General features: G+C 39.3%; 2 protein-coding genes across 5 annotated transcripts in view; one reads left to right on the top strand and one right to left on the bottom strand.

Annotated features, from left to right (window-relative positions):
• The window catches only part of LOC128607457 (carbonic anhydrase 4-like), a 21,596-nt gene extending 8,930 nt beyond the window's left edge, over window positions 1-12,666 (bottom strand). The window contains exons 1-9 of one of the 3 annotated variants that reach the window (XM_053624326.1): window positions 12,296-12,666; window positions 8,371-8,453; window positions 7,712-7,750; window positions 6,797-6,970; window positions 6,065-6,210; window positions 5,775-5,867; window positions 5,052-5,118; window positions 4,831-4,985; window positions 37-119 (exon numbers count right to left, since the gene is read on the bottom strand). In XM_053624326.1, coding sequence (XP_053480301.1) covers window positions 37-119; window positions 4,831-4,985; window positions 5,052-5,118; window positions 5,775-5,867; window positions 6,065-6,210; window positions 6,797-6,970; window positions 7,712-7,750; window positions 8,371-8,440 — 827 coding nt within the window. In that variant the 5' untranslated portion in view covers window positions 8,441-8,453; window positions 12,296-12,666. Of the gene's footprint in view, window positions 120-4,830; window positions 4,986-5,051; window positions 5,119-5,774; window positions 5,868-6,064; window positions 6,211-6,796; window positions 6,971-7,711; window positions 7,751-8,370; window positions 8,454-12,295 lie in introns of all 3 variants that reach the window. The other 2 variants (XM_053624325.1, XM_053624328.1) reach the window with 2 other exon arrangements.
• ankrd39 (ankyrin repeat domain 39) lies at window positions 6,832-17,640 on the top strand. 2 transcript variants are annotated; one of them, XM_053624331.1, is made up of 5 exons: window positions 6,832-6,939; window positions 15,967-16,095; window positions 16,181-16,284; window positions 16,544-16,747; window positions 16,925-17,640. In XM_053624331.1, the coding sequence occupies exons 2-5, from the start codon at window positions 16,005-16,007 to the stop codon at window positions 17,072-17,074; spliced, it is 549 nt and encodes a 182-aa protein (XP_053480306.1). In that variant the 5' UTR covers window positions 6,832-6,939; window positions 15,967-16,004; the 3' UTR covers window positions 17,075-17,640. The 2 variants fall into 2 exon arrangements, with proteins under 2 accessions (XP_053480306.1, XP_053480307.1); XM_053624332.1 differs by lacking the exon at window positions 6,832-6,939 and adding an exon at window positions 12,902-14,608.
• Window positions 17,641-18,186: the final 546 nt, after the last annotated feature.

Genomic DNA, 18,186 nt, shown 5'->3' with positions numbered 1-18,186 from the left:
GTTGGGCAATCAACCAAAATTATGTACCGTACAAACCTGTGAGGGGCAAAGCACTGACTGTACTTAGCATTAGGACAGATATTAGAGCAGACATCCAGGACTGCATACTTCACCTGTTCCTGCAAAAAATAAAAATAATAATAATAATAATAATAATAAAAAATCAACAACAGGAACAGATATACTAGTAATTTTACACTGATAATGGAATTACACACACAAAAGATTAAATTACAAATCAACATGCAACTTAATACGGTAACAGATTTCCAGCAGATTTGTAATTTTATCTGAATATCGTGGAAAAATTTATTTTTTGAAATGATCCAAATGAAAGTTACTTTCATCGCAAAAGAGGACTTTAGACCACTGAGCAACAGTCCAGTTCTTTTGAAAGTCTCAGGAAACCTTCCCAGGAAACCTCAGGTGTTTTGAGTTAATTAACTGATTAGAGCGACATCAGGTTGACATTTCTGTATTATAAATTCTTTATTCTAATATTCTGAGGTACTGGATTTTTGATTTCCATCAGCTGTAAGCCGTAATCATCGAGATTAAAACAAAACAAAACAAAAAAAACGTTTGAAATATTTCACTTTATGTGTAATGACTCTAGAATATATTAAAGTTCCACTTTTTTAATTAAATTACGAGGGGGAAAAAAACCCTAACTTTTCCACGATATTCAAATTTTTTGAGATGCACCTGTACATCCGTAACATTAATACTTTTCAAAATTTAACATGTTGTTTTTTCATGTATGGTGACTCAATAAAATAAATGGATAACACTTGTAATATTAAACATATGCTGTAGTAGATACGGGGCGCATGGTGGCTTAGTGGTTAGCACGTTTCCCCTCACGCCTCCAGGGTCGGGGGTGTGATTCCCACTGTGGCCCTGTGTGTGGAGTTTGCATGTCCAAAGACATGCATGGTAGGCTGATTGTCGTGTCTAAAGTGTCCGTAGTGTATGAATGGGTGTGTGAGTGTGTATGTGAGTGTGTTCCCTGCGATGGATTGGCACCCTGTCCAGGATGTACCCCGTCTTGTGCCCTATGCTCCCTGGGATAGGCCCCAAGACCCTGAAGAAGTAGTAAGCGGTAGAAGATGGATGGATGGATGGATGGATGTAGTAGATACTACTCAACCACACATACACTCACTGAACACTATTTACGTACACCTACTAATTCATGCAATTACGTGGCATCAGTGCAATGCCCATCATCATACAGATACGGGCCAGCAGCTTCAGGTAACGTTCACGTCAACCATCAGAATGGAGGAAAAAATATGATCTCAGGTTATTCTGACCATGGTGTGATTGCTGGTGCCAGACAGGCTGGTCTGAGTATTTCTACAACTGCTGATCTCCTGGGATTTTCACACACAACAGTCTCTAGAGTTTACGTAAAATGGTGCAATAAAGAAGCAGTAGTTCTGTGGATGAAAACGCAAAGGAGAATAGCCAGACTGGTTCGAACAGACAGAAATGATACAGCAACTCGGATAAACACTGTATAATTGTAGTGAGCAGAAAACCATCTCAGAATGCACAACAGGTCAAACCTTGAGGCAGATGGGCTACAACAGCAGACCAAATAGCCTGGTCTGATGAATGAAAAATCTGCAGGATCGCGTGATGCAGGCACATCGACACGGACCAGAATCTCACAGGAACGTCTCCAACATCTGGTGGAATCCGTTACATGAAGAATTGAGTGCAAATTCTTCATGTAACGGCCCTACCCAGTATTACTATAGTGTTCCTAATAAAATGCTCAGTGAATGTATAATACACGTGACAGGATATGCTTCAGCTCATTTATTTCTAATAATAACCAACACATTATTCAAATTTGTTTTAAATAAATAAATAAATAGATAAATAAATAAATAGCAACACACCTGAATTAAAATAAACTGAAAACTGTCAGATAAATAATTACGTTTTCCTAAATACTGGACAAGAAATTCGTGAACATGTCTAATGTGTTTTATACTGTAGGTCTTTATAGAGAGAGAGAGAGAGAGAGAGAGAGAGAGGGCGGGGGCGGGATCTTGGGCCTGATTTCATTGCTAAAATATAAAAGTAACGGTATCGGCGGCACCGCACCATAATTCAATGTCTAATATTTTAAAAACCGAAGCTTTTAGAGGCAGAAACGGAGCAGAAACGATTGAGACTATTTTGCCGACGTTTTGCGCTGGGTGCGGGGTCCACTTCACCCAGATCAGAACCGTCCCAGGCCCACTTCACGCAGACCAGAGCCGACCCATGCTGGTAGTCATGAGCTGTTTTAAAAAGGAAAGCAGTGCTGTTAATACCAAAAAACACAATAGCCTAACTAGGGCAGATACTTACGGAAATAAAGGGAGTTGACGTTTAAACTAAATGAACGATGGATATGAACCGTAATGCTAAATCGCACCGCGTTCATTACCGCTAATGCTAACGAGGAGTTTTCAGCAGTTCTGCACCATTCTGTAGTGGGGGGTGTATGACGTGGTTAAAACGTCACCCTTATTAACTACGTGTCCAATGGGCTCGCTCCCTGCCACATATATAAATGGTCGTTAAGGCCTTTCCGAAGCGTCATGGTTGAAAGCTCGCCCTGCCCCGTTTTGGTATTATTATTAGTGTTTTTTAATTTAATTTTAGTATTATTATTATTATTATTATAATAATTATTTATTTATTTATTTATTATAAATTATTTTTTATTTTTTTCTCTTTTTTCCTGCCAAGCTACTGCCCACACTCCAGTCCAGTAAGTGGCGGTAATGCACCTTTAGTGGTTTGCTAACCGCCATTAAAAACAAAAAGAAGAAGTACCAAGTCAATCGGGATTAAACTTCGGTTTGTTTACTTGCGCCGGCTGTAGATATTTTCTCCAGTTTTGTGTCGATTTTAACTCATTATTATTATTATTTTTTTTTTTTTTAAATATAAGCTTCTGACCGGCATAAGAATAAATTCAGTTAAATTTCGGTTTTGGAAATGAGCTAGGTTGCTAATTAGTCGCAAAGTTGTAGTTCTAGTTAAAGTGAATTGTGGCCTATGCTAACGACCGCTGGCTACACGTGCAAGTCAAGTCAAGTAGCTCATTATTAAAAACTAAAACCGGATGAAAACAGAGCATGGTGAGTAAAATATTTCATATCAGTTCGCTTTAGTGACTGGTAATTAAATCATTTTCTAGCTTATACTATACAGTTTTGATACAAATCGTTCTATCCTGTCTTATGGGGGGGCAAGAGCACCCTAAGGGGTGGCACCTCCTCGTTTTATAGAAGGAAAAGTTGCATTGGTATGAGATCTGATTTGTTTGTTGTTTTAACGATTACATAACGGCATTACAGTATTTACTTCCTAGTTGTCTCTTCAAAATACCTACACTACTATCACTGGTCAGACTTGGTAAAGCTTATTTCAAGGTTGGCAGCTGCCAATCTTGAGACCACGCCCCTTTTTTGATCCCCCCGGGGCCCAGTTGTTCAAAAAGTATGATCCGGATTTGAAAATCCCATGTTTTGCTATCCAGGATCAAATAATCCATCTTACTTTTGTGACGGTTTTTCAAAGCAGCATTGGATTGGATCATATCACCCTGATCCAGATACAAACCTTTCAAGATTACCAAATCCGGATTACTAGTGCTCTAAACCGGACTACATGTAGGCTACTAGCTATGTAAAGAACAACAGGTAGATTAACCAACATGGGGTCATGTTAAGTGTTTTTATTTGAAGAGACAGAAAACAGCACAGTAAAACAATACAAACAAACCAATCTACATTATTCACAGATACATTGTGGAAATTTTGAACACATGTTTTAAATCATAAGAAGTCTACATTTCCAATAATTAACGAAATAAGGACGTTCAGATTTCTTCGTATGTGGAGAGCAATAAGGGACGCAATTATTAGAAACTACTTTTGACTGGTTCATTTCTGACGATCGAGTCATTGTAATTAATATACAGTGACAAATGACAGTTAAAATTAAATATATTTGTTTGATATTGACTGTTTGGGGGATTATTTATGGGGACAAAATCTTTTTTTCTTTTCTACTTTACTGTACTGAAAGGATTCATTGGGAGCCTAATGTCTACTTTATCTACATTATGACTGTAACGGTTAAACAAATCAAGTGCAAAGTATAAATAAATGTATATACTACATGATACAAACGTTGTACTATTTGACCAGTTTGAAAGTTTTATTCCATTTTGTTCCGGATATATCCTCAGTGAATCCACCCTTCTGCTGGGATCAGGATAATCCTGAGTTTTTGGATAACGGGTATCCCAATCCTGCTGAAAAGTTTTGAACACCACATACTGAAGGTTTGATCAAAAGCAAGATTGGATTACATGATCTAATCTGATTTCAGAATCCTTTTTTTTTCTCCTGAACAACCCATCTTCAAGATTTGATCTGATAGCCGAAATCCGATCAGATAATTCTGAACAACTGGGCCCAGGCAATGGGGCGCACAGACTGACAGTGATGTAAATCTACCACTGCTTTCAGTTTGTAAATGTGAAAAGCGGAAGAAAACATAACCACGAGAAGGAGAAAACACTGTACAACTGAAAGTGTCTGACACTTGAGTGCGTCCTGACTTTTAACACGCTCGTCTCTTCTCCCATTATATATCAATATATAATATTAACTCTGCTTTGATGGAAGGTATTGCCTAGCTAAATATAAACTTTTGTATTAGTTTTCAATAACGAATGCAAAGTAAAGACATTCCTTGCTGCTAGTTGTCTGTGTGTATCTTATTTTTGGGCTTGCTTTGTTTGTGCTTGTTTACCTGCTTTCTGGAGATGAAGATGGGCTTCTCAAACACAATCCAAGTCACCGTCTGGCGGCAGGGCGGAGTTGTCTGGCCTCCGTGATACTGATAGAATGTATCATCCTCAGGAAGGAGGTGCGACAATGCCGGAGGACTCACACTTACTGAATCCCCTGGAAAACAAAACGAGAAGTGGGTGGACTGTACAACGTGAACGTTTATAACGCTTTTCAATTTACCTGGGTATGGGACGTTGAGCACCGCATGGGCTATGGCTTTAAAAGCTTGATTCTCCTCAGAGGCAATCTGAAAACAAAGCAAACATGTGCACGCTATCATTTCATAAACATTCGGTTCAAGCTTTCTGATCACCATAACAGAAACGTAAAGCCCCAGGAGAAGTTAAACTGTGACTGCACAATGTTTGAATAATGGCTGGTTTTTCAATGCCTACATTTACTTCACCAGAATATCTCCCCTTTTTGATGAAGCGGGAGGGGCTAATCATGCGTAAAGCTGAATAACCTTCATTCATGCCAGTGATAAGGCCAATGCTGCTAATCTGTCTGTCTAGCCATGTCTGTCTGTCGCTGCCATTTTGTCTGTGCCTCCCTGACTGTGCCTTTTGTTATCTGTCTGTCTGTGTATGCCTGCCTGCTGTCTTTATGTGTTCAGGCTGCCTTGGATTTTTGGACCAAGTGCTCATTTGAATAGTAAGCCACGCCCACATAGTGCTAATCTGATCAACAAGTTCAAAACATCGCTGCGTGTTTAATATAGCATTAAGTTGGCACCTTACTAATATTTGTAATGTTTTACATCATACTCTCAAGGACTTTAACCAGTGTGCCTCAACTAAATGTTTAAGTGTTTAGGAAATGTTTTTTTTTCCCTATTCAGGACCAGTGAATGTTGTTCCTTCTCTCAGTCCCATGATAAATAGTAAAAGATCACGACGTTACATCAATGAAGACTCCCATCATAAGCAGGCCTGACTGCACTACAGAAGCAGCTTCCACGTCAGCGAATCCAGGAGCGACACCCACAATCTGCATCTAACAACCCACACACACACACACACACACACACACACACACACACACACACACAAACGCGTGACAATTTATTTATAACATCAATAACATAAGTGATTATCTGGAAAACTGAATTAATGTGCATTCAAGTGGATGAGAACACAACCCCTGTGTATGTGTGTGTGCACGTGCGTATGTATGTGCGTGTGTGTGTGCACCTCCATAGGGAACCTGCGAGCATCAAATTTATGCTCTGATCCGTTGGTCGTATTCGAACCCCAGTGGAATCTCATCTCTACGATTCGGTAATTATGCTTTATACCGCCACCTTTTACAGTCATGCCTGCTTGAAACTTCACAACAACTAAACACACACACACACACACAAAATTTAATTTGTAGCAAAATTCTGTGAAAAGTAAGTAAAATAAATGTTACAATATAAGCAGTACAATTTGTTAACACTTAGTGAGCATTAATATGATAATACTATTATACACATATATATTAGAAACATCAAATTATAAGATAAAAAATATAAAAGTACTACTAAAAATACTACTGTAATAATCTAAAGTAATAAAACATAGAATCACTTGTTGAAGGTTTACATTTTTTATGGTTTGTTCAGTAAGGCCTTAGACTGTCTGACTTTCAGAAACGTTTGATGACTATTTTTTCAACCTTTTTTTTTTAAATGATAGTTTATTTGATTGATTCTTTAATGTAATTGCTTAAATTAATTCTATACTTTACTTGTTACTTAAATTCTTTCAATTCTTTATTTAAATTCTTGTTTCTGTTGTTGCCCTTTGAGCACAGCGTCCTACTTTAAATGCTATTTACTTCACGCCACCTTCACTTTTTTTTACGTCACTTAGCTTTACCATGACTATCACCTAGCATAGCCACTGTGTTATGATGTCACTATTACGGTCAGTGGTGTGTACCAGTGTCCCGGACATTGACTACAGTCCAAGACTTCTGAGGCACATCGAAGCTTTGCAGCTCCAGAGGATCGATGGAGTTGTTCTTAATAACACCACGTTGCAGGTTGATGGGAGAGTGTAGCCCCGATTCTTTGGCGATGCAGGTAGGAAACATTTTCACCCAGTTATATGGACCTGTCATATAAAACCAGTCATTTAAGGAATATGAAATATAAACAAAGTGGGCCAACACCAACCCATAAATTAAGACAAATGAAACTAATCATTTAATTACGACAAAAGAAATGGTGGTGTAAACGGAGGACGGACCTGTCTGTCTGCGTGTAGCTGTAATCTGTAAACAAATACCTCCGCTGATGGAAGATGTATCGCTCGCTTATTATTATAGACATTATATATTATTAAATATTTTTACAGGCATTGAAGTGAGTCAAAATAACTTCCAACTTCTGCATTTCAGCCTTTACCTTAAAAATTCAATGCATCCACTGTTAATGTTAGGGTTACAACACGCACTACGTCAAGCAGTTGGCATACCTTATGTCACTAAAACACTAGAGGTAAATACCAGGAAAAGAAAGCTGAAATTATGATCTCTTCATCGTCTCATGTTCATTTTTTGCGCTCAAACAAAAATGTCTTCGGTGAATATCGAAAACTGCCTTGCAGTTCCAATACTTTCGGAGAGGACTGTACACACGAAAGTATGAAGAAAATCAGCATTTCCGAAACACTCTGAATATTTTAATTTGATTAGGCTTACTCAAACATTTACACACAACTTTACTAAAAGATTAAAAGAGGCCCAATATTGGTATCGTCAGTAAAGGTCATGTGACTTTGTATATGTTTCTGTAGTTATTTATTACTGTTTTTTTTTTTTTTGAAAAAAAAGGAAAAGTTGTTGGGACTTACTACAGGAGTCTTCTGTGTAGCAGTAATTAAGGTGTGGAACTGCGAGACAAAGAGGACAGATAGGGTTAGCAGACAAAACAGCAAATTATTACAGATTAAGATTTTTTTTTTTTTCAGTTACACAAAACGTCAGCTAATAATGACTTACTTTGTTTGAGGTTACTGGTTTTTTTTTTTTTGTTTGTCATTTTACCCCTTTACATAAACATGACAACTTTCTATACAGGTTTGAGAGGTAGTTTTAAAAAAAAAAAAAAAAAAAAAAAAAAAAAAAAAAAAAAAACACAGGCATGAGAAACAACTAAATATTTTAGATTTACGACGTACTGTGGTGCTTGAAAGTTTGTGGACTCTTTAGCATTTTCTATGTATCTGCATAAATATGTAATATTGGCTCATCTTAATAAATAAATGACCAAGTATAATATTTTTGTCGCATTTGTTTAACTGGGTTCTCGTTATCTACTTTTAGGACTTGTGTCAAAATCTGCTGATGTTTTAGGTCATATTTATGCAGAAATGTAGGAACATTTTTAGGGTTCACAAACTTTCAAGCAAAAAGTGAGTGAAGAGAATTCAACAGCACGTAAAAGCAGGTATAAATATTTCTTTCAGATCCCACTGTTGGGCAATCAACCAAAATTATGTACCGTACAAACCTGTGAGGGGCAAAGCACTGACTGTACTTAGCATTAGGACAGATATTAGAGCAGACATCCAGGACTGCATACTTCACCTGTTCCTGCAAAAAATAAAAATAATAATAATAATAATAATAATAAAAAATCAACAACAGGAACAGATACAGTGAGGGAAAAAAGTATTTGATCCCCTGCTGATTTTGTACGTTTGCCCACTGACAAAGAAATGATCAGTCTATAATTTTAATGGTAGTTGTATTTGAACAGTGAGAGACAGAATAACAACAAAAAAATCCAGAAAAACGCATGTCAAAAATTTTATAAATTAATTTGCATTTTAATGAGGGAAAAAAGTATTTGACCCCCTCTCAATCAGAAAGATTTCTGGCTCCCAGGTGTCTTTTATACAGGTAACGAGCTGAGATTAGGAGCACACTCTTAAAGGGAGTGCTCCTAATATCAGTTTGTTACCTGTATAAAAGACACCTGTCCACAGAAGCAATCAATCAGTCATATTCCAAACTCTCCACCATGGCCAAGACCAAAGAGCTCTCCAAGGATGTCAGGGACAAGATTGTAGACCTACACAAGTCTGGAATGGGCTACAAGACCATTGCCAAGCAGCTTGGTGAGAAGGGGACAACAGTTGGTGCGATTATTCGCAAATGGAAGAAGCACAAAAGAACTGTCAATCTCCCTCGGCCTGGGGCTCCATGCAAGATCTCACCTCGTGGAGTTGCATTGATCATGAGAACAGTGAGGAATCAGCCCAGAACTACACGGGAGGATCTTGTCAATGATCTCAAGGCAGCTGGGACCATAGTCACCAAGAAAACAATTGGTAACACACTACGCCGTGAAGGACTGAAATCCTGCAGCGCGCGCAAGGTCCGCTGCTCAAGAAAACACATATACATCCCTGTCTGAAGTTTGCCAATGAACATCTGAATGATTCTGAGGACAACTGGGTGAAAGCGTTGAGGTCAGATAAGACCAAAATGGAGCTCTTTGGCATCAACTCAACTCGCCGTGTTTGGAGGAGGAGGAATGCTGCCTATGACCCCTGGAACACCATCCCCACCGTCAAACATGGAGGTGGAAACATTATGCTTTGGGGTTTTTTTCTGCTAAGGGGACAGGACAACTTCACCGCATCAAAAGGACGATGGACGGGGCCATGTACCGTCAAATCTTGGGTGAAAACCTCCTTCCCTCAGACAGGGCATTGAAAATGGGTCGTGGATGGACATTCCAGCATGACAATGACCCAAAACACATGGCCAAGGCAACAAAGGAGTGGCTCAAGAAGAAGCACATTAAGGTCCTGGAGTGACCTAGGCAGTCTCCAGACCTTAATCCCATAGAAAATCTGTGGAGAGAGCTGAAGGTTCGAGTTGCCAAACGTCAGCCTCGAAACCTTAATGATTTGGAGAAGATCTGCAAAGAGGAGTGGGACAAAATCCCTCCTGAGATGTGTGCAAACCTGGTGGACAACTACAAGAAACGTCTGACCTCTGTGATTGCCAACAAGGGTTTTTAAACCAAGTACTAAGTCATGTTTTGCAGAGGGGTCAAATACTTATTTCCCTCATTAAAATGCAAATCAATTTATAACATTTTTGATGTGCATTTTTCTGGATTTTTTTGTTGTTATTCTGTCTCTCACTGTTCAAATAAATCTACCATTAAAGTTATAGACTGATCATTTCTTTGTCAGTGGGTAAACATACAAAATCAGCAGGGGATCAAATACTTTTTTCCCTCACTGTATACTAGTAATTTTACACTGATAATGGAATTACACACACAAAAGATTAAATTACAAATCAACATGCAACTTAATACGGTAACAGATTTCCAGCAGATTTGTAATTTTATCTGAATATCGTGGAAAAATTTATTTTTTGAAATGATCCAAATGAAAGTTACTTTCATCGCAAAAGAGGACTTTAGACCACTGAGCAACAGTCCAGTTCTTTTGAAAGTCTCAGGAAACCTTCCCAGGAAACCTCAGGTGTTTTGAGTTAATTAACTGATTAGAGCGACATCAGGTTGACATTTCTGTATTATAAATTCTTTATTCTAATATTCTGAGGTACTGGATTTTTGATTTCCATCAGCTGTAAGCCGTAATCATCGAGATTAAAACAAAACAAAACAAAAAAAACGTTTGAAATATTTCACTTTATGTGTAATGACTCTAGAATATATTAAAGTTCCACTTTTTTAATTAAATTACGAGGGGGAAAAAAACCCTAACTTTTCCACGATATTCAAATTTTTTGAGATGCACCTGTACATCCGTAACATTAATACTTTTCAAAATTTAACATGTTGTTTTTTCATGTATGGTGACTCAATAAAATAAATGGATAACACTTGTAATATTAAACATATGCTGTAGTAGATACGGGGCGCATGGTGGCTTAGTGGTTAGCACGTTTCCCCTCACGCCTCCAGGGTCGGGGGTGTGATTCCCACTGTGGCCCTGTGTGTGGAGTTTGCATGTCCAAAGACATGCATGGTAGGCTGATTGTCGTGTCTAAAGTGTCCGTAGTGTATGAATGGGTGTGTGAGTGTGTATGTGAGTGTGTTCCCTGCGATGGATTGGCACCCTGTCCAGGATGTACCCCGTCTTGTGCCCTATGCTCCCTGGGATAGGCCCCAAGACCCTGAAGAAGTAGTAAGCGGTAGAAGATGGATGGATGGATGGATGGATGTAGTAGATACTACTCAACCACACATACACTCACTGAACACTATTTACGTACACCTACTAATTCATGCAATTACGTGGCATCAGTGCAATGCCCATCATCATACAGATACGGGCCAGCAGCTTCAGGTAACGTTCACGTCAACCATCAGAATGGAGGAAAAAATATGATCTCAGGTTATTCTGACCATGGTGTGATTGCTGGTGCCAGACAGGCTGGTCTGAGTATTTCTACAACTGCTGATCTCCTGGGATTTTCACACACAACAGTCTCTAGAGTTTACGTAAAATGGTGCAATAAAGAAGCAGTAGTTCTGTGGATGAAAACGCAAAGGAGAATAGCCAGACTGGTTCGAACAGACAGAAATGATACAGCAACTCGGATAAACACTGTATAATTGTAGTGAGCAGAAAACCATCTCAGAATGCACAACAGGTCAAACCTTGAGGCAGATGGGCTACAACAGCAGACCAAATAGCCTGGTCTGATGAATGAAAAATCTGCAGGATCGCGTGATGCAGGCACATCGACACGGACCAGAATCTCACAGGAACGTCTCCAACATCTGGTGGAATCCGTTACATGAAGAATTGAGTGCAAATTCTTCATGTAACGGCCCTACCCAGTATTACTATAGTGTTCCTAATAAAATGCTCAGTGAATGTATAATACACGTGACAGGATATGCTTCAGCTCATTTATTTCTAATAATAACCAACACATTATTCAAATTTGTTTTAAATAAATAAATAGATAAATAAATAAATAGCAACACACCTGAATTAAGATAAACTGAAAACTGTCAGATAAATAATTACGTTTTCCTAAATACTGGACAAGAAATTCGTGAACATGTCTAATGTGTTTTATACTGTAGGTCTTTATAGAGAGAGAGAGAGAGAGAGAGGGCGGGGGCGGGATCTTGGGCCTGATTTCATTGCTAAAATATAAAAGTAACGGTATCGGCGGCACCGCACCATAATTCAATGTCTAATATTTTAAAAACCGAAACTTTTAGAGGCAGAAACGGAGCAGAAACGATTGAGACTATTTTGCCGACGTTTTGCGCTGGGTGCGGGGTCCACTTCACCCAGATCAGAACCGTCCCAGGCCCACTTCACGCAGACCAGAGCCGACCCATGCTGGTAGTCATGAGCTGTTTTAAAAAGGAAAGCAGTGCTGTTAATACCAAAAAACACAATAGCCTAACTAGGGCAGATACTTACGGAAATAAAGGGAGTTGACGTTTAAACTAAATGAACGATGGATATGAACCGTAATGCTAAATCGCACCGCGTTCATTACCGCTAATGCTAACGAGGGGTTTTCAGCAGTTCTGCACCATTCTGTAGTGGGGGTGTATGACGTGGTTAAAACGTCACCCTTATTAACTACGTGGCCAATGGGCTCGCTCCCTGCCACATATATAAATGGTCGTTAAGGCCTTTCCGAAGCGTCATGGTTGAAAGCTCGCCCTGCCCCGTTTTGGTATTATTATTAGTGTTTTTTAATTTAATTTTAGTATTAGTATTATTATTATTATAATTATTTATTTATTTATTTATTATAAATTATTTTTTATTTTTTTCTCTTTTTTCCTGCCAAGCTACTGCCCACACTCCAGTCCAGTAAGTGGCGGTAATGCACCTTTAGTGGTTTGCTAACCGCCATTAAAAACAAAAAGAAGAAGTACCAAGTCAATCGGGATTAAACTTCGGTTTGTTTACTTGCGCCGGCTGTAGATATTTTCTCCAGTTTTGTGTCGATTTTAACTCATTATTATTATTAATTTTTTTTTTTAAATATAAGCTTCTGACCGGCATAAGAATAAATTCAGTTAAATTTCGGTTTTGGAAATGAGCTAGGTTGCTAATTAGTCGCAAAGTTGTAGTTCTAGTTAAAGTGAATTGTGGCCGTTATGGCATGTGCCGCTGTTTATGGATGATGACAGTGAATATAAAATATAAAGAAGGAAGCACGGATTACATGACGTATTTTTCATATCCAGATGAATATTTGCGGGAGTGTTACCGTTTTTCATGAGAATCATTCATTTATTTAACAAAACTTTTGAAACCTCATATGTTGTCACACGCCAACGTGACACATCGTGGATCAGCGCTTAACACCGAGCACATTTTACTGACCCATACACAAAATATACCATCATTTAAAGCTTAATAGCATTTGAAAGGAATGACGTACAGTCACACAACCAACTGCAGTGTCCTCCTGGCCTTCAATAAATAAAGTGTCTCAGTCTATATAAACGGAGCACATGGGCGTAACCACGCATTCTTTGGGGGGGTCCCCCAATGTTGAGGAAATACTAATCTGTCCCACCCAATATACAGTACAAAATATTTTCTATATGTCCCCCTTTAATGAACCCTGCCAACGGATCTGTCTTTTCTTCATCTATTCTATTTATTTATGTCTATTCCTTTTTTAATAAATTTCCGTTTGTTAAGGAAACCCCCACTGTCCATCCCATGGGTACGCCCTTGTCTAATTGTCAGCCGAAAAGTGCAGACATAGTTAATTTCACAGTGCTCCAGTGAAATTCATGGCAATTTTTATATACGATTTAATAGTTTATTTTGTTTAAATAAAAAACCTAAAAGATGTGCGTCATACCTGACACCTAGATGAACAGTTTACAGTTGGGTTTGCGACTGTACGTCCTTCCCTTCAAATGCTATTGAGCTTTAAATGATGCTATATTTTGTGTATGAGCCCTGCAATGGATTGGCACCCTGTCCAGGGTGTACCCTAACTTGCGTGCCCTGGGCTCCAGGTTCCCTGCGACAAAGTAGGATAAGCATTATAGAAAATAGATGGATTATTATTATTTAGGTCAGGTTAGTGAAGCTTTTATTTAGACACTTTTTGTGCTTAGAGGCTGAATTCCAAACGCCTGCGTTATCTCCTATATAGTACACTATATAGGACCCACAACTGATTACGTTACTCCCTAAACTACTGCCCACACTCCAGTCCAGTAGGTGGCGGTAATGCACCTTTAGTGGTTTGCCAACCGCCATTAAAAACAAAAAGAAGAAGAAGTACCGCGTCAATCGGGATTAAACCTCGGTTTGTTTACTTGTGCCGGTTGTAGATATTTTCTCCGGTTTTGTGTCGATTTTAGTTCATTATTTTTTTAAAAAAAATATAAGCTTCTGACCGGCATAAGAATAAATTCAGTTAAATTTCGGTTTTGGAAATGAGCTAGGTTGTTAATTAGGCGCGAAGTTGTAGTTCTAGTTAAAGTGAATTGTGGGATATGCTAACGACCGCTGGCTGCACGTGCAAGTCAAGTCAAGTCAAGTAGCTCATTATTAAAAACTAAAACCGGATGAAAACAGAGCATGGTGACTAAAATATTTAATATCAGTTCGCTTTAGTGACTGGTAATTAAATCATTTTCTAGCTTATACTATACACTTTTGATACAAAACGTTCTATCCTGTCTTATGGGGGGGGCAAGAGCACCCTAAGGGGTGGCACCTCCTCGTTTTATAGAAGGAAAAGTTGCATTGGTATGAGATCTGATTTGTTTGTTGTTTTAACGATTACATAACGACATTACAGTATTTGCTTCCTAGTTGTCTCCTCAAAATACCTACACTACTATCACTGGTCAGACTTGGTAAAGCTTATTTCAAGGTTGGCAGCTGCCAATCTTGAGACCACGCCCCTTTTTTGATCCCCCGGGGCCCAGTTGTTCAAAAAGTATGATCTGGATTTGAAAATCCCATGCTTTGCTATCCAGGATCAAATAATCCATCCTACTTTTGTGACGGTTTTTCAAAGCAGCATTGGATTGGATCATATCACCCTGATCCAGATACAAACCTTTCAAGATTATAAAATCCGGATTACTAGTGCTCTAAACCGGACTACATGTAGGCTACTAGCTATGTAAAGACCAACAGGTAGATTAACCAACATGGGGTCACTTTAAGTGTTTTTATTTGAAGAGACAGAAAACAGCACAGTAAAACAATACAAACAAACCAATCTACATTATTCACAGATACATTGTGGAAATTTTGAACACGTTTTAAATCATAAGAAGTCTACATTTCCAATAATTAACGAAATAAGGACGTTCAGATTTCTTTGTATGTGGAGAGCAATAAGGGACGCAATTATTAGAAACTACTTTTGACTGCTTCATTTCTGACGATCGAGTCATTGTAATTAATATACAGTGACAAATGACAGTTAAAATGAAATATATTTGTTTGATATTGACTGTTTGGGGGATTATTTATGGGGACAAAATCTTTTTTTCTTTTCTACTTTACTGTACTGAAAGGATTCATTGGGAGCCTAATGTCTACTTTATCTACATTATGACTGTAACGGTTAAACAAATCAAGTGCAAAGTATGAATAAATGTATATACTACATGATACAAACGTTGTACTATTTGACCAGTTTGAAAGTTTTATTCCATTTTGTTCCGGATATATCCTCAGTGAATCCACCCTTCTGCTGGGATCAGGATAATCCTGAGTTTTTGGATAACGGGTATCCCAATCCTGCTGAAAAGTTTTGAACACCACATACTGAAGGTTTGATCAAAAGCAAGATTGGATTACATGATCTAATCTGATTTCAGAATCCTTTTTTTTTCTCCTGAACAACCCATCTTCAAGATTTGATCTGATAGCCGAAATCCGATCAGATAATTCTGAACAACTGGGCCCAGGCAATGGGGCGCACAGACTGACAGTGTTGTAAATCTACCACTGCTTTCAATTTGTAAATGTGAAAAGCGGAAGAAAACATAACCACGAGAAGGAGAAAACACTGTACAACTGAAAGTGTCTGACACTTGAGTGCGTCCTGTCTTTTAACACACTTGTCTCTTCTCCCATTATATATCCAGCGTTTTAAGAGCAAAAGAGTTCAGTTAAAGAATTCAGCATGGCCTCCCATGGGAATCAGTGCTCCTGCAGCGCTCACGGCTCAACCCCAAGCGTCCATCAAACTCTAGATGAGATGGACTATGAGAGAGGTGACATTTAAAGCCTCTTATGTCCTTTAGGCCACTTTCTGATTTGCAGTATTATCACACGTTGACATGCATTTTTTTCCCACAGGCATATGGTCGGCAGCTCTGGGTGGCGATTTGGAGAGGGTCTGTTCATTTTTGAAAAAAGGAGCGGATCCGAACATGAAGGACCAGGCTGGATACACCGCTTTGGTCAGCAGTAACCCCATTTTGTATCTTCCAGAGTATTATTCAGTAACTCTGAAATGTTATTTTTGGCCAAATTCTTTTGCTGGCTTCTTCCTCATTCCGTATTCAGAAATATATTATTCGATTTGCATGTTGATGGTCAGACTGGCTTTTATTTAGTCAGTTATTTTATCAGTGCATGATGACTCCTTGAACTGATATGACCGAGTGAGCTTGTCCGTTTTCTCTTCTCATTATTGTAACTCGGTGATTTGTGTTGCAGCACTACGCCAGTCGAGCAGCTCACCAGCCGGTGTGTGAGTTGCTCCTGGATCATGGCGCCTGTGCCAATTCTCAGACACACGGTGGCGCCACCGCTCTGCACAGAGCCGCCTACTGTGGCCACATCAACATCGTCAAACTGCTGCTGAAACACGGAGCTGATCCTGGCTTAACAGATGATGATGGATCAACATCTCTGCATAAGGTAAAACATGATCAATGTCTGTGGTAGGCATGAATCATACTTATATATAACCAGAGGTTTACTGCCAGACAAGCAGACCATCTAAGTCTAAAAGATATGCTAATGTACAATGTACAGGCAGTTAAACTAAACTGTATGATTTTGTTATATTTGTGTGTGTGTGTGACTTGTGCACAGGCTGCTGAGCAGGGCCATCTGGAGACATGTGTGTTGTTTGTGAGCAGATATCCCATCCTGAGAACCGTAAAGGATAAAAGATCACGCTTACCTGTAGATCTCAGTCCAGACCACAACACCTTCTTAGAGTTACTGAAGCCTCCTCAATGATCTCCACCATAAATCCCCAAAGGAGCTCTGAATCTGTGAAAGTGCTGCTTAAACTAAAAGACATGGTCCAGATTTTGGCCAAAGTCTCCACAACTCCACCCATCCTCATCCTCATTAACACCCCATCATCACCCCAAGCTCATCTACACCCTCATCTCCATTCCCTTCCTCATCTCCATCCTGCACCCATCCTCATCAACATCCCCATCATCATCATCTCCATTCTCATGCTATCCTCATCCCATCCTCATTCCATCCTTCTCCCCAACTTCATCTCCATCCTCATTCCCAACCTCATCTGCTTCCTCATCTCCATAATCCTCTCCATCCTCATTCCCATCCTGTTCCCCATCCACATCTCCATCCTTATCTGCTTCCTCATCTCCATAATCATCTCCATCCTCATTCCCATCCTGTTCCCCATCCTCATCCCTATCCTTACTCCATCCTCATCTTCATCTCCATCCCCATCCACATCTCCATCCTTATCCCCATCTTCATCTCCAACCTCATCTGCTTCCTCATCTCCATAATCATCTCCATCCTCATCCCATCCTTCTCCCCAACTTCATCTCCATCCTCATTCTCAACCTCATCTGCTTCCTCATTTCGATAATCATCTCCATCCTCATCCCTATCCTTACTCCATCCTCATCCCCCTCCACCTCCCTATCCGTATCCCCATCTTCATCTCCATCCTCATCAGCTTCCTCATCTCCATAATCATCTCCATCCTCATTCCCATCCTGATCCAAATTCTCAACCCTGTCCTTACTTCACCTCATCCTTATCCCTATATCTATCTTTACTCCATCCTCATGACCATCCTCATCCCCATCCACATCTCCATCCTTATCCCATCTTCATCTCCATACTCATCAGCTTCCTCATCTCCATAATCATCCCCAGCATCATTTCCAACCTCATCTGCTTCCTCATCTCCATAATCATCTCCATCCTGTTCCCCATCCTCATCCCTATCCTTACTCTATCCTCATCCCCATCTTCATCTCCATCCTCATCTATCGTCATCACCATTCTCACCTGCCTCCTCATCTCCATAATTCTCTTCTTTCTGCTGATAAGTGCTATAAACAGGACAGTGGTTTGAG

This window comes from Ictalurus furcatus, chromosome 5 (assembly GCF_023375685.1).
Source record: "Ictalurus furcatus strain D&B chromosome 5, Billie_1.0, whole genome shotgun sequence".
NCBI lineage: Eukaryota > Metazoa > Chordata > Actinopteri > Siluriformes > Ictaluridae > Ictalurus > Ictalurus furcatus.
The sequence above is the reverse complement of the archived record's forward strand: the minus strand, read 5'-3'. Positions and strand labels throughout refer to the sequence as shown.

Excerpts from the sequence above, each read along its gene's own strand:
- ankrd39 (XM_053624331.1), top strand. The coding sequence starts at position 16,005 with ATGGCCTCCCATGGGAATCAGTGCTCCTGCAGCGCTCACGGCTCAACC. Across the intron at positions 16,096-16,180 it reads TGAGATGGACTATGAGAGAG|GCATATGGTCGGCAGCTCTG; the intron begins GTGACATTTAAA and ends TTTTTCCCACAG. Across the intron at positions 16,748-16,924 it reads GATCAACATCTCTGCATAAG|GCTGCTGAGCAGGGCCATCT; the intron begins GTAAAACATGAT and ends ACTTGTGCACAG.